We start from the raw sequence: 14,404 nt of genomic DNA, 5'->3' as shown, positions 1-14,404 counted from the left end.
CTTCTTTGTTGTCTAGGTTCTCTAGGGTTGTGGACTGGAGGCTGGTTATTCTTTGCTTTATGTCTAAAAGCCACTTATGAGTGGTGGGAACATATATATTTTTGGGTCTAGGTTACCTCACTCAGTATGGTTTTTTTATAGTTCCATCCATTTGCCTGTAAATTTCAAGTTATCATCATATTTTACCACTGTGTAATATTCCATTGTGTAAATGTACCACATTTGTTTATCCATTCTTCAGTTGAGGGGCACCTAGGTTGTTTCAAGGTTCTGGCTATCATGAATAATGCTGCTACAAACATAGTTGAGCAAATGTCCTTGTGGTATAATTGAGCATCTTTGGGTATATGTCCAAGAATGGTATTGCTGAATCTTGATGTTGATTGACTCCTAATTTTCTGAGAAATCGCCATACTGATTTTCAAAGCAGCTATTCAAGTTTGCACTCCCACCGGCAATGGAGGAGTGTTACCCTTACTCCACATCCTCTCCACTGCAATCTGTCATCAGTGTTTTTTATCTTGGCCATTCTGGCAGGTGTAAGATGGAATCTCAGAATTGTTTTGATTTGCATTTCTCTGAGGGCAAAGGATATTGAGCATTTCCTAAGTGTCTTTCAGCCACTTTAGATTCCCTGTTGAGAGTTCTCTGTTTTAGGTCTGTACCCCATTTTTTATTGGATTATTTGTTCTTTTGATGTCTGGTTTCTTGAGTTTATTGTATATTTTGGAGATCTGTTCAATGTGGGGTGGGTGAAGATCTTTTTCCATTCTGTAGATAAAATAAGCCATTTTGTCTTATTGACCATGTCATTTGATTTACAAAAACTTCTCAGTTTCAGGAGGTCCCATTTATTAATTTTTTTCTCTCAGTGTTTGTGCTACTGGTGTTCTATTTAGGAAGTGATCTGCTGTGCTAATGTGTTCAAGGCTACTTCCAACTTTCTCTTCTATGAAGTTCAGTGTGGATGGATTTATGTTGATCCATTTGGACTTGAGTTTGTGCATGGTGATAGATATGGATCAATTTGCATTCTTTACATGTCAATATCCAGTTATGCCAGCACCATTTCTTGAAGATGCTTTCTTTTTTTTCCATTTTATAGTTTTAGCTTCTTTGTCAAAAATTAGGTGTTGATAGGAGTGTGGATTTATCCGGGTCTTCAATTCGATTTCATTGGTCAACCTGTCTGTTTTTATACCAGTACCAGTCTGTTTTCAGTACTGTATCACTGTAGTAGAGTGTGAAGTCAGGGATGGTGATGCCTCCAGAAGTTCCTTTATTGTACAGGATTGTTTTGGCTATTTTTTCCATATAAAGTTGGGTATTGTTCTTTCAAAGTCTGAGAGAAGTTTTTCTGGGATTTTGATGAGTATTGCATTGAATAATTTTGGTAAGATTGCCATTTTTACTATGTTAATTCTACCTATGCAAGAGCATGGGAGATCTTTCCATTTTCTGATGTCTTCTTTGATTTCTGTCTTCAAAGATTTAAAGTTCTTGTTACATAGGTTTTTCCCTTGTAGAGCTAGAGTTACCCCAAGGTATTTTATGTTATTTATGGCGATTGTAAAGGGTGATGTTTCTCTGATTTCTTTTTCAGCCCGTTTATCATCTGTATATAGAAGATATACTGATTTTTTTTTGAGTTAACCTACATTGCTAAAGGTGTTTATTCATTGTAGGAGTTCCTTTGTACAATTTTGGGGCCACTTATGTGTACTATCATATGATCAGCAAATAGTGAAAATCTGACTTCTTCTTTTCCAATTTGTATCCCCTTGATCTCCTTTTGTTGTCTTACTGCTCTAGCTAGAACTTTGAATACTGTATTGAATAGCTATGGAGAGAATGGACAGCCTTGCCTTATTCCTGATTTCAGTAGGATCGCTTTGAGTTTCTCTCCATTTAGTTTGATGTTGGCTATTGACTTGCTGTATATTGCCTTTATTATGTTTAGGTATGTTCCCTGTATCCCTGTTCTTTCCAAGACCTTCATCATGAAGGAATGTTGGATTTTATTAAAGGTTTTTTTTTCAGTATCTAATGAGATGATCATGTGGTTTTCTTCTTTCAGTTTGTTTATGTGGTACATTACATTACAGATTTTTGTATGTTGAACCATCCCTGCATCTCTAGGATGAAGCCTAAAGGTCATAGTGAATGATTTTTTTTGATGTGTTCTTGGATTCAGTTTGCCAGTATTTTATTGAGTATTTTTACATCAATGTTCATGAGGGGGACTGGTCTGTAATTCTCTTTCTTAGTTGTGTCTTTGTATTGTTTGGGTATCAGGGTAACTGTAGTCTCATAAAAGAGTTTGACAATGTTCCTTCTGTTTCTGTTGTGTGGAACAATTTGAGGAGTATTGGTATTAGTTTATTGAAAATCTGGTAGAATTCTTTGCTGACTTTTTTGGTTGGGAGACTTTTGATGGCCGTTTCTTCCTTCGCAGTTATAGGTCTATTTAATTTGCTTATCTGATCTTGATTTAATTTTGGTATGTGATACTTATCTAGAAAATTGAACATTTTCTTTAAGTTTTCCAGTTTTGTGGAGTGCAGGTTTTTGAAATAGACCTGACAATTCCCTGGCTTTCCTCCGAGTCTGTTGTTATATCCATCTTTTCATTTCTGACTTTGTTAATTTGGACATTCTCTCTCTGCCTTTTGGTTAGTTTGGATAAAGGTTTGTCTGTTTTGTTGCTTTTCTCAAAGAACCAACTCTGTCTCCTTGATTCGTTGTATTGTTTTCTTTGTTTCTATTTTGTTGATTTGGGCTCTTGGTTTATTTCCTGTCCTCTAGTCCTTCTGGGTGAGTTTGCTTCTTTTTGTTCTAGGGATTTCTGGTGCTCTGTTAATTCGCTAGTGTGGAATTTTCCGGCTTCTTTATGTAGGCTTTACTGCTATGAACTTTCCTCTTAGCACTGCTTTCATTGTGTTCCATAAGTTTGGGTATGTTGTGCAGTCATGTTCACTGAATTTTAGGAAATCTTTAATTTCTTTATTTCTTTCTTGACATAGTGGTTATTCAGTTGAGCATTGTTCAGTTTCCATGAGTCTGTGGGCTTTCTGCAACTAGTGTTGTTGTTGAATTCTAGTTTTAAGTCATGGAGATCCAATAAGACACAGAGGATTATTCCAGTTTTTTGTTAACTATTGAGATTTGCTTTATTGCTGAGTATGTGGCCACTTTTGGAGCAATAACTATGAGGTGCTTAGAAGAGGGTATATATTCCTTTGCCCTTGGGTGCAATGTTCTATAGATGGCTGTTGAGCCCATTTGAGTCATAACATCTGTTAGATCTTTTTTCTCTGTTAAGTTTCTGTATGGCAGACCTGCCCAGTGATAAGAGTGGAGTATTGAAGTCTCCCATTATTAATGTGTGGGGCTTGATGTGTGATTTAACCTTTAGTAATGTTTCTTTTACAAATGAGGGTGCCCTTGTATTTGGGGGCCCACAGACACATAGAAATTAAACAGTGTTCTATTGAACCACCCCCCCCATCAAGGAAGAAATAAAGAAATTAAAGACTTCCTAGAATTCAACCAAAATGAAGGCACAATGTACCCAAGCCTATGGGACACTGTGAAAGCAGTGCTAAGAGGAAAGTTCATAGCACTAAGTGCCCACATAAGGAAAGTGGAGAAAGCTCATACTAGTGACTTAGCAGCACACCTGAAAACTCTGGTGTTTTGATTATTATGTGGTAAGGAGACTTTCCTTTTTGGTCTGGTCTGTTTGTTGTTCTGTAAGCTTCTTTTATTTTTATAGGTATGTCCTTCTTTAGGTTGGAAAAGTTTTCTCCTATGCCTTGGTTAAATATATTTTCTGTGCCTATGAGCTGGACTTCTTCTTCAGTTCCTATTATTCTTAGGTTTGGTCTTTTCATGGTGTCCCAGATTTCCTGAATATTTTGTCTTAAGAATTTCTTGGCTTTAACATTTCCTTTACTGGTGAAGCTATTTCCTCTATCACATCTTCAACACCTGAGATTCTCTCTTCCATCTCTTGTATTGTTGTTTATGCTTGCATCTGTATTTCTTGATCGTTTACCCAGATTTTCCATTTACAGATTTCCCTCGGTGTGTGTGTGTGTGTGTGTGTGTGTGTTTACATTGCCTCTATTTCAGCTTTTAAGTCTTTTCTTTTTTTGGTTTTTTGAGACAGGGTTTCTCTGTGGTTTTGGAGCCTGTCCTGGAACTAGCTCTTGTAGACCAGGTTGGTGTCGAACTCACAGAGATCCGCCTGCCTCTGCCTCCTGAGTGCTGGGATTAAAGGCGTGCGCCACCGCTGCTTTTAAGTCTTGAACCACTTCTTTCACCTGTTTTGATTGCTTTTTCTTTAAGGAATTCGTTATTTCTTCCAATTTTTAGTTGTCTTTTTCTCCTTTTCTTTAAGGAAATTTTTCATTTCTTCTTTAAGGGCTTCAATCATCTTCATAAAGTTATTTTTAAGGTTGTTTTCTTCTGCTTCATCTGCATTGGGATGTTCAGGTCTTGCTGTTGTAGAACCACTAGTTTCTGGTGGTGCTGTCTTGCTCTTCGTGTTGTTGAGGGTATTCTTACCCTGTTGTCTACCCACCTCTTCCTCCAATCGGAACGGGGGGCACCCTTTTCTCCAGTTGGTGTAGTTGGGGGCTGTGATTCCCTTGATTGCTCTTTCATGTGTAGGCAGAGCAGAGTCTTTGATTATCGTTCCTCCAGGTGCCTTTGAGCCCAAGGCCCAGATGGCCATTCCTCCAGGTGCAGGAGGAGCTAAGGCTGAGACTCTAATGGTCAGATAATTTTTGGAGGCCACTGCTATAGTTGCAGCCCACTGTGCTGCTCACACTTCTCCCAGCGGCCTGGCCTGGCCCACTCGCAACCAGGCTGCTTCCCATGTCAGTCATAATATGTTTAACCAAGTATTGAAACCAAGTTTGAATTTGTGATGATTAATCTTTGTCAGCTTGACTAGATTTAGGATCACATGGAAACACAGCACTGGGTGTGTCTGGGAGGGTATTTCCAGAAAGGTTTGACTGAGGAAGGAAGACCTACTTGAAAGTGGGTGGCACTATCCCTTGGACTGGGGTTCTGGATGAATCAAACAGAAGAAAGTGAGCTAGCTGAGCATGCACATTGGTCTCTTTCTGCTTCCTCGCTGCAGATGCCAAGTGACCTAGTGCCTCACACCCCTGCTGCCATTGCAACCACGATGGACTGGACCCTCAAACTGTGATCCAAAAATAAAATAAAACACAAAACCCTTGGTTTTCCAGGTATCTGGGCACAACAGCAAGACAGCATCTAATATGGGGTTCTTCTGGGTGAGTTACTGATTTGACTTCTTACTTCCTTGTAAAATGTAGAAGTCAGGAACCTGATGAATAGTCAGATAGTTTGTAGATGCATTTAGGCCTAGGGTAGAAGAATAAGTGGCCCATGATAATATTCCAGTTTAGACCACTGATAGTAGCTCTGTGCAGGGCAATCCCCCAACTGTCCCTTTTCTGCCCTTTGCCGTGTCATAAAGCACATTATACTCCATATCTGCTCCTGCCACCCCAATCAGATCTTACTCCGAGATGCTTTCATGTGTGCATGTGTGTCTGTGTGTGTGCATGCGTGTGTGCCCACATGCCATGGCCCAGGTGTATAGGTCAAGAGGACTTCCAGGAATCAGTTTTGTCCTTCTACCATGTAGTCCTGGGGTTGAACTCCGGTCAACAGGCTTGGCAGCAAGTACTCTTGCCTACTGAGCCATTTTGCTGGACCTCTTCTACTTTTTTTTATTATTAGCTTTTTAAAAAAACTAATCCAGACTCTCATTCATTCTCTCCAAATCATTGGCACCTGTTACCATAGCTTTATCTCAGTACCATTTTCTCCTTTTCAATGCCAGATCCTCAGCCCCAGTGGCTGTCTATATCTGAATCTTCTATTAACCTGTAAGAATAGTCATCCGGGTGTGATTACTAATAGCTTGATACTGTTTCTAACCAGTGAGCATAGACTTTAGTAAACATTTTATCCCCCACTGTAATATTTGTGGTTGTCTCTCCTTCACCAACCTAATTATGAATCCCTAGAGAACGACAGATATATTTGTCTTCTTCCTTCTCATGCCTAGAACATCCTTAAAGTGGTTGGTACTCCGATGTAAGTGGAATTAATAACTAAATAAACACATTCTTTGCTCAGAGTACACTTTAATAAATTTTAAAAAAAAATAATTGTGTTTATTTGACATCTGGGTTTGCAAATGATAGGAACAAAGGTACTGGGCCTGGGTAAACACGAGCAGGAGCTGGAACTCTGGTCAGTTTTACTTGTGAGTGGGAAGAGAGAAAAAAATAACATGAGGTGAAGGCAAGAAGGTGAAGTAGTGAAGAACCTCCAAGTAGTCCAGTGTCTCTGCACCCCGGTTCATCACAGATGGCATCCCGTAAGCCAGTATGAAAGTTGCCGGCCTGAACAGTGCAATCTCCATTCTACCCTGTGGAGTAAAAAGAGAAGTTTTTTTGCTCTCTGTGAAATCGCTGCCTCACCACACCCCTCCCCTAGTATTGCAGAGTCTTCCCTGCAGAGCAACACTCAGAGCCCCTTCATTCCTAACTTGGCTTCCTTTCTGATTCTTCTTTGAGGTCCCCTCACCCTGGGGCTTGCCCTCTTCCCACTTTTTTTTTTGTTTTTTTAAGATAGGATTTTTCTGTTTAGTCCTTACTGTCCTGGCACTCACTCTGTAGACCAGGCTGGCCTGAAACTCAGAGATCTGCCTGCCTCTGTCTCCCGAGTGCTGGGATTAAAGGCATGTGCCACCAGCTCCCAGCAGCATCCACATTTTTAATTCCTCATTTCCCTTTGAAGGTGGGTGTTACTATTCCATAGGATTTAAAATTAATTAGAAAAAAATTCTAGTTGCAATCTTTGAGCCTCCCCTTCAAAACGGATCAGCCCCAATAATCATTAATTTTTCCTTCCTGGATCTTGTTTTGAGCAAGCAGCACTCATAATTCTTCATTCTTATCAATCCCTGGATATGGGACTGTTTATATTAGTTCTATGTCCTCTTTGAAGGACCGGAAAGATCAAGTGGTCCCTGATGCATCCAGCTTTGAGTAGCTGAAAACTTCGAGGTTATCTGTCATCTAAAGGGCCCCTTTTAACTTAGGAAATATTGTTTATTATGAGAGGGTCCCTGCAGGAGACACATTTGCATTACAACTTTGCTATGCTTTCAGCTGACTGGGTCAATGAGAAAACACCGGTTCATACTGAACTCATTAGAGTTGCTGTCTCAGGAAATTTGACTAGGACTAACCGGTCCCCTTAGGACTTTAAGTTACAGACTTGGGATGCTGTATTGTGTCGTGTGGGTTGGAGAGCAGAGGATGCTGGTCTGCAGAGACTGGTAACTTGCATGTGCAATGGAAGCACATGGGATGCCTCTGACTGTCTTCCAGTCTCTCCTGAGGTTCCAACCTTTTCCTGAGGTCCTGCTGTGTCCCTTGAATGGGCGCAATAAGAGACCATCTCACAAAGTGAACGTCAGGATTGGGGAATTGTTTACAAGCATAAACACCAGAGTTGGATTTCCCCCCAAAACCCACATAAGTGCCAGGTAGGTTCATCTGCCTCGAATTCCAATGTTCAGAAGACTGAAACAGGAAGTTCCTGAAGCCAGACTATCCAAATCTGTGAGCTCTGGGCACAATTCAGAGACTCTACCTCTGTGAATGAGGTGAAGAGAGATTCAAAAAGACTCCTGCCATCAACATCAGGCTGCCACACTTGTGGATGCAGAAGTGCATACCACACATAGGCAAACTAAAAATAAGTAACAAAGTATCTAAATATAGGAGCAAGTAAGTTTCCCTCTGCTAACTCAAGTTGCTTTGTCTTATTACCATCAAAAGTTACTACAGGGCGCTGGTGGCAGCACTCGCCTTTAATCCAGTCTCTTGGAAGGCAGAGACAGGTGGATCTCTGTGAATTTAAGGCTATCCTGGTCTACAGAGTGAGTCCCAGGGCAGCCAGAGCTGTTTCACAGAGAAACCCTGTCTTGAAAAACAAAAACAAACAAAAAAAAGGTTATTAATTCAATATCAGAGTAAGAACCAAACTCAGGAGTTATGACAAAGAGCACTAAGATCATCCACTACCCCATCTTTTTTCTTTTTAAATTTTTTGAGATTTTTATTTTTGTTTTGTATTTGAAAGTGTTTGCCTGGGTGTATGTCTGTGTACCATGTGCATGCAATGCCAGTGGAGGCCAGAAGAGGGTGTTGTTTCCCCTAGGACTGGAGTTGCTGATGCCTGTGATTTATCCTGTGGGTGCTAGGAATTGAACCAGAGTCCTCTGAAAGAGCGGCCAGTGGTATTAACCACCAAGAAATCTCTCTAGCCCCATATTTTTCTAAACCTCTGTAAGGGATTGCCCCCAAGTCCCTGTTTACTGCCCCTTGCTCTGTCATATGCTCCTCCTTGAGGCTGTGCCCACTAACTCAATCTCATCCGTCCCCCTTACCAGTTTTTCATCCCTCCTGCTGCAGACACAATCTTCTTGGCACAGTGGATAGATGAAAGGAGGTTGGGATCTAATAGTTCTGAAAAGAAAGAGGCGATCACCTATGATGTGTACAAAGGCTAATCCCAAAGACCAGACAGACACTGTCTCTGGTAGGCCTTTTCAACCTAGGGCCTGAGCACTTCCGGATTAGACAAGGCCACCATCCTAGGGACATATTTAGATACCGCTACAGTGGCTGCCAGAGATGGGCAGTGGGACCAGGAGGAGATTTGAGCCTGACCATAGCTATTTCTCTTGATGGGTTAGGTAATGCCTCACCCACCGTTTTCAGGATTTCTGGGAGAAAGGGTTGTGAAAACAGACCACACATAGACGAAGACAAAGTCCCTCTTATAAGGGGGTGGTCTGTAGGTGAGAAGCCCAGGGGTGCTCGGGTAGGAAGGCATCACTGGCCCTGTCAAGCCTCCTGGATTAGCTTTGAGGCAAGAAATTTGTACCTGACTTTTGATTGGCCATTAGCCTGGCCACAAGTGAGTGGTTATATGATGGAGGAAGGTCATTGGTTAATTAATAAAGAAACTGCTTGGTCTCATAGGTTAGAACATAGGTGGGTGGAGTAACAGAACAGAATGCTAGGAGGAAGAGGAAGTGAGCTCAGACGCAATTCCACTCTTCTCCAGAGCAGATGCGATGAAGCAAGCCGCCAGGATGGACATAGGCTAGAATCTTCCCAGTAAGAGCACCTCAAGGTGCTACACACATTAATAGAAATGGGCCAGGCAGTGTTTAAAAGAATACAGTTTGTGTGTTGTTATTTCAGGGCATAAGCTAGCTGGAGGCCAGGAACTGGGAGGCGGGAGAGCAGGCCCGCAGCTCCTACAACAGTTATACCTGAGTATTCAAGGCCACAAAGCAAATTAATTTCAAGACTGCCTCCCTCCCTCCCTCCTTCCTTCCCTCCTTCCCTTCTTCCCTCTCTTTCTCTCTCATTTCCTCCTTCAGACAGCATCTCACTGTATGGCCCCAGGTCAACCTTGGACTTCTGGTCTCCAATAATCCTCCTGCCCCAGCCTTCCAAGCAGGTGGTACTAGTGACAACATACTTGGCTCAGTTCTCTGAGCCTGAATTTGCTCATCTAGAAAACATACACAGATCATAAACAGTTTCTACTATATGGAAGGGTAGATTAAAAAAATGAGCTATGCATATGACATGCTCAATATAAAACATGTTGAAAATCAATGTGACTGTAATGCCCTTCCCATCCACTAAGAGTCTTTCTGGATCCTCCTCAAGGGACCCTTCAGACCTCATGCAAGGGTGGGGCATTAAGACTGTGGGGCTTTTCCTGTACTCAGTCAAGGGATTCCTTGCTCTTTAAACCATGCCTGCAAAGACATGCCTAGGCTGTGCCTGTAAGTAGAGTCTGCTCTCCTCTCTCCTCTCCCACCCTAGGGCTCCCAGCCAGACCGTGACAGTTCATGTGGCAGAAGTTCTCCGAGTGGCTCTGGTAGTCATTGCACCAGTAATGGCTGTTGATCTGGAAGATGCCGTAGTCGAAGCTGCCGTCTGCATTCTCGTTCACCTTTGACGTGTTGAAGTTGCTTTCCGCAAAAGCCAAGCACAGCCCTTAGACCAGAGAGAGGAGGCACAGGCTTTAGGAAGGCTACAAACTGAGTGGGAAGAAGTTGACTGAAAAAAAAAAAAAGCGGGGAGAGGCAAGGAATCGGAAGACAGAACAAGGCCCAAGAGCTAGATAGTCCTGAAAGAGCTAGAAATACCCACGGGCGTCACCCGCCCTCCAGTCCATTTCCCTGTCCACTTGTATAGCTCTCCCATATTTCCACCCACTTATGCTTTCTGCACTTGCTGAGTACCTACTGTGTGCCAGGAACTAGGCACAGCCCAATAGACTGGTGTTGACTTCAAGGGGCCTAGTACAGCGTGGGCTTAAAGACACACACACACAGCAGGGTATGTGGAGAAAGTGCCGGAAGGCAGGTGTGCACAAATTTCAGGTGGAAAGGAGAGATCCCTTCCCTGCAGAACCATGTGCTTTAGCCTGCTGAGCCATCTGCTGACCCCTTACGCCTTTTTTGTCTGTTTGTCTGAGACAAGAACATGCTGTCTAGCTCTGGTTGGCCTCAAAACAATCCTCTTGCTTTCGACTCTGGGAATCATAGACTTAATGCATTTTGACCCCAGCTAATACTTTCTGTCTGCATGTGTGCTTATTGCTGCTCTTGCCTTCCTAGAATGCAATCACTGTGAAGGAAAGAATTCCATTTACACCTAACACAGTGGTGCATAGTCAGTGCTCAGTTAGTAGTTGTTGATTTAAATGTGGCTTGTTGGGAAAGGCTTTGTGATGGGGGGGAGATTGTCCTTTGAGCTTGACTTTGAAAGACAAATGGCAAAGAAAGGAAGGTGGGTAAGAAAACTAGAGGAGGGGTGGAGAGATGAGACCGTGGCACTCACAGTCGGGCAGGGAGTAGCCCTCGAACCCATCCACGTCCTCCTGATGCAGTATCTTGGCCAAGACACAGCGATTGATGATGTCTCCGCTACTCACCACCAGGAGGCAACTTGCCATGCACACAAGCAGTACCTTCATGGTCCTCCAGAGGAGCAAGGTGCCTGCCAGTCTCCGAGAACCAGGGATCTGGAGAGAGAAACCACTCTGGCTTCATCTGGCCTCCTGTAGTGGGTATTTAGGCACAGGCAGCATTTGGGTACCAGGATGGGGGGCGGGGGTGAGTGTTGTGGAGGAGGGCTGCTTGTTGATTCCCGGACACCCGGCTAGCTTAGACCCAAAATAATCACACAGAAACTGTATTAATTAAATTACTGCTTGGCCCATTAGTTCTAGCTTCTTATCGGCTAACTCTTATATTAATTTAACCCATTTCTATTCATCTGTATATCGCCACGTGGCTGTGGCTTACCAGCTAAAAGTTTCAGTATGTCTGACTCTGGCAGTGGCTCCATGGCATCTCGCTGACTCCACCCTTCTTTTCCCAGCATTCAATACAGTCCTCCCCGCCTAGCTCTCCCCATCTCACCCTGCTCTGCCATAGGCTCAAAGCAGTTCATTATTCATTAACCAATAAAAGCAACACACAGACAGAAAGCCCTCCTACACAAGGTGAGGTTGGCAAAGGCGCGTAGAGCAGATTATGTTTCACCAGCATTTGTGGTTGAGTGTTTGAGCATGTGCCTTAGAGGAAGGGCTGGAACACGGGTGCCAATCGCCCCCAGCCCATACTGGCAGACACATGAAACAAGATCTTCACCACTGCAAACCATGCCTTGTGCAGTTCCTGGTGGGCTACTTGTAGGTTATATTGGTTTGTTTCTGTTCAAGGTGCTTATCAGAAAGCAAGTAAAAAGTGATCTTGTTATAGAAATAACCTGCACTTTAATTTTTTTCTGTGTGCGTGTGTGTGTGTGTGTGTGTGTGTGTGTGTGTGTGTGTGTTTGAAGATCAAGTACTCTAAATTCCCACCCACTGCAAGCTATCAAAGGCTGGGCTGTTGTGTGACTTGAACAACATACTTACCTCTCTGGACCCCCATGTGTGAAATTAAGATTTATTTATTAATAACTATCCAGTAAGAATGATGTAATGATTCAGAAAAAAAATAAACACCCAAGACTTGTTCCTTACAAAGTGGAACCAGGACTCCTAAGAATGTGGCAGATTTCTGGGCTACAATAGGAACATGGTGTAGGCATAATGATTGGTTTGAACAAGAATTAACATGAGTACCCATCAAGTCTGAGGTGGTGGAAGCTGGAGAAAGGTCAGAGCTTGTATACACAGTCTTGATCCTTCCCATATTGCTTAGCACAACCCAGACAGTGTTTTGACCTTGCAACTAAAATCAACATTGTCAGTGAGGGACAAAGGACTCTCTGTACCTCTAGACACATAAACTCTTATGAGGTGTTCTGCCCAAGGATGGGAAGCCTGAGTCTAATAATGAAAAAATGAAGAAGGGAATATCTGTAAAATAACTGGGTTCTCTCCTTCAAAATTCTCATCCCATGAGAGCACACGGGGGATGGTCCCATCGTAGGATGCGTGTCTTTTTCCCTTTAAACCAGGTGTGTGATGCTAAGGGCAAAGGCCAGCATCTGCAGGGCAAAATGACTTATCTGGTGGCCTGACTTGCTTCCTGGTCTCTTGCTCTGTCTTTGTTACACGGCGTGCACTCAGGACATCCTTTGGTGGTTCTCACTAACCCACTCTATTGTTGCAAATAGAACAAATGGCCCTGTTGAGTTAGGGTTTCAGGTAAATAGCAGATCTCTGTTTAACTGACAGATGTGCCATGCAGCCCTCCCCATGCTGACTCAGAATGGCCCTCACAGCTCTCTCAAAGCTGAAAGGTCTGCCTTGGTCCATTAAATCCCCTCAGGGATTTCCCTCAGGGTGGCAGTGGTTCCAGCATGTGGCCCTATCCAGCTTCCAAGCCTACCTACCTCTCTGACCCTAGCTTCCAGCCAGCCCAGGGCCTTTTAGGAAGATCTACAGGACAAGGTGGCTTGCGACAGGTGCCTCCTCTTCCTCACCAAGCACTTTCCAGCCCCATCATCCGGCTCTTGGTTCTCTTTCCTCTCAAGAAGGCAAGTGTTCTTGGCCACCCCAGCCTTCTAGAACCCTGGTTCTGTGATGTCATCACTCTGGTAAATATGCTGGTTTGAACTGTGAAAACTGTTCAAGCTTTAGGTAGAATTGGCAGGCGGGTCTGGAAGGCAAGGTGTCTCATGTAAGGCGGGCCTGCCACCTCCCTTCCTTTCTGGGAACAGGGCCGCCTTGACTTCTTAGGAGAAACTGCAGTCACAGGTCCCTGCCCCTGGCTGCAGGGGTGTGTGTCCATGTTTGTGTTCTGAACAAGAACCCCTCAGAGCTTTGAAATTTTGCACAGGACCCAGAGTCTGCATTTTGAATTTCTGTGGGGCATAGGCCCTATGAGGCACTAAGACTTTGTGAAAAGTCTGGAGTCTAGGCCAGGATCCAGTCCCAGAGGCAACCCTTCAGGGACCCACATACACCCCTTCTGCTGCTGTCTGGGGCTCAGTGAGTGTCCTTTCTTACATAAACAGATTTAAGTTGTGTTTCTGTTGTGTGCTCACACAGAAGACCTACCTGTTATAGCATGGAAATACTTCAAAGAGGCACTGAGAAATATTTAGAAGTTACTATTACTAAAATATGTTTTGTGGAAAGGGATTGTAGGTCAAGCATGATTGAGAAACAGAGCATAATTTAGAAGTCCAGAAACAATGCCCACCGTCTTGAAACTGATACTTGCTGGGCTAGCCAGCAGCCACTAGAGGGCAGAAGCAGACCATGTCCAAGGTTTTGGAGTTTCTGTTTCCAGAGTGCCTTCCCTTATATGCCCTAGCTAGCCTTCCCCAGCTGACCACAACCATTTCCTTTATACTTGGTACAGCTTGGATTTCAGCTTTAGTCTCTTTGGTTCTGATTCTACCTTGTTGGCCCATCAGCACCAGGAGACTTCCCTGTGTTCCTAGATCTTTGTAAAAGAGGGTCCTGACTCAAGCAAGGGGCAGTCACAACATTTGGTTTGTAGAGCTGGCGATGGCATCAAGGAGCTGTGATTCTCAGGGTGTCTTTAGAGAAATCTCCCATTCACTTTGCCAGGAGCCCCATGAGTAGGAATCAGAGTGGTTTATGGGGCCAGTTGCTGCAGCATCACAAGCGTAGCTAACCTGGTTAGCACATGGTACAGAGCGGGACATTGGGATGAATGGGTCAGTAGAGGAGGAGGAGAGCAGAGTTAATGCGGACGGGAAAGTGATGGTGGGATGCCAGTGGGATGAAGCAGAAGCGCCTTCCTTGGACAACAACTGTTGACCCA

The 14,404-nt window shown here is 43.6% G+C and overlaps 1 protein-coding gene across 1 annotated transcript; it reads right to left on the bottom strand.

Moving 5' to 3' along the window:
• Nucleotides 1-6,414: 6,414 nt before the first annotated feature.
• Lyzl6 (lysozyme like 6) lies at nt 6,415-11,183 on the bottom strand. Its single transcript, XM_050120314.1, has 4 exons — nt 10,995-11,183; nt 9,987-10,145; nt 8,513-8,591; nt 6,415-6,481 (listed from the first exon to the last, which is right to left on the bottom strand). The coding sequence occupies exons 1-4, from the start codon at nt 11,128-11,130 to the stop codon at nt 6,415-6,417; spliced, it is 441 nt and encodes a 146-aa protein (XP_049976271.1). The 5' UTR covers nt 11,131-11,183.
• Nucleotides 11,184-14,404: the final 3,221 nt, after the last annotated feature.

The sequence above is a fragment of the Alexandromys fortis genome, unplaced genomic scaffold (assembly GCF_014885135.2).
Source record: "Alexandromys fortis isolate MF-2015 unplaced genomic scaffold, M_Fortis_MF-2015_v1.1 scaffold_174, whole genome shotgun sequence".
NCBI lineage: Eukaryota > Metazoa > Chordata > Mammalia > Rodentia > Cricetidae > Alexandromys > Alexandromys fortis.
Note: the sequence above shows the minus strand (reverse complement) of the source record. Positions and strands in the feature narration are given on the sequence as shown.

What these genes read in the sequence shown, in the direction of transcription:
- Lyzl6 (XM_050120314.1), bottom strand. Translation starts at nt 11,130, where the DNA reads ATGAAGGTACTGCTTGTGTGCATGGCAAGTTGCCTCCTGGTGGTGAGT. An exon ending in GGGCTACTCCCTGCCCGACT is followed by an intron (nt 10,146 to 10,994) that starts GTGAGTGCCACG and finishes CTCTGGTCTAAG; the next exon opens with GGCTGTGCTTGGCTTTTGCG. An exon ending in GCAGGAGGGATGAAAAACTG is followed by an intron (nt 6,482 to 8,512) that starts GTAAGGGGGACG and finishes TTTACTCCACAG; the next exon opens with GGTAGAATGGAGATTGCACT.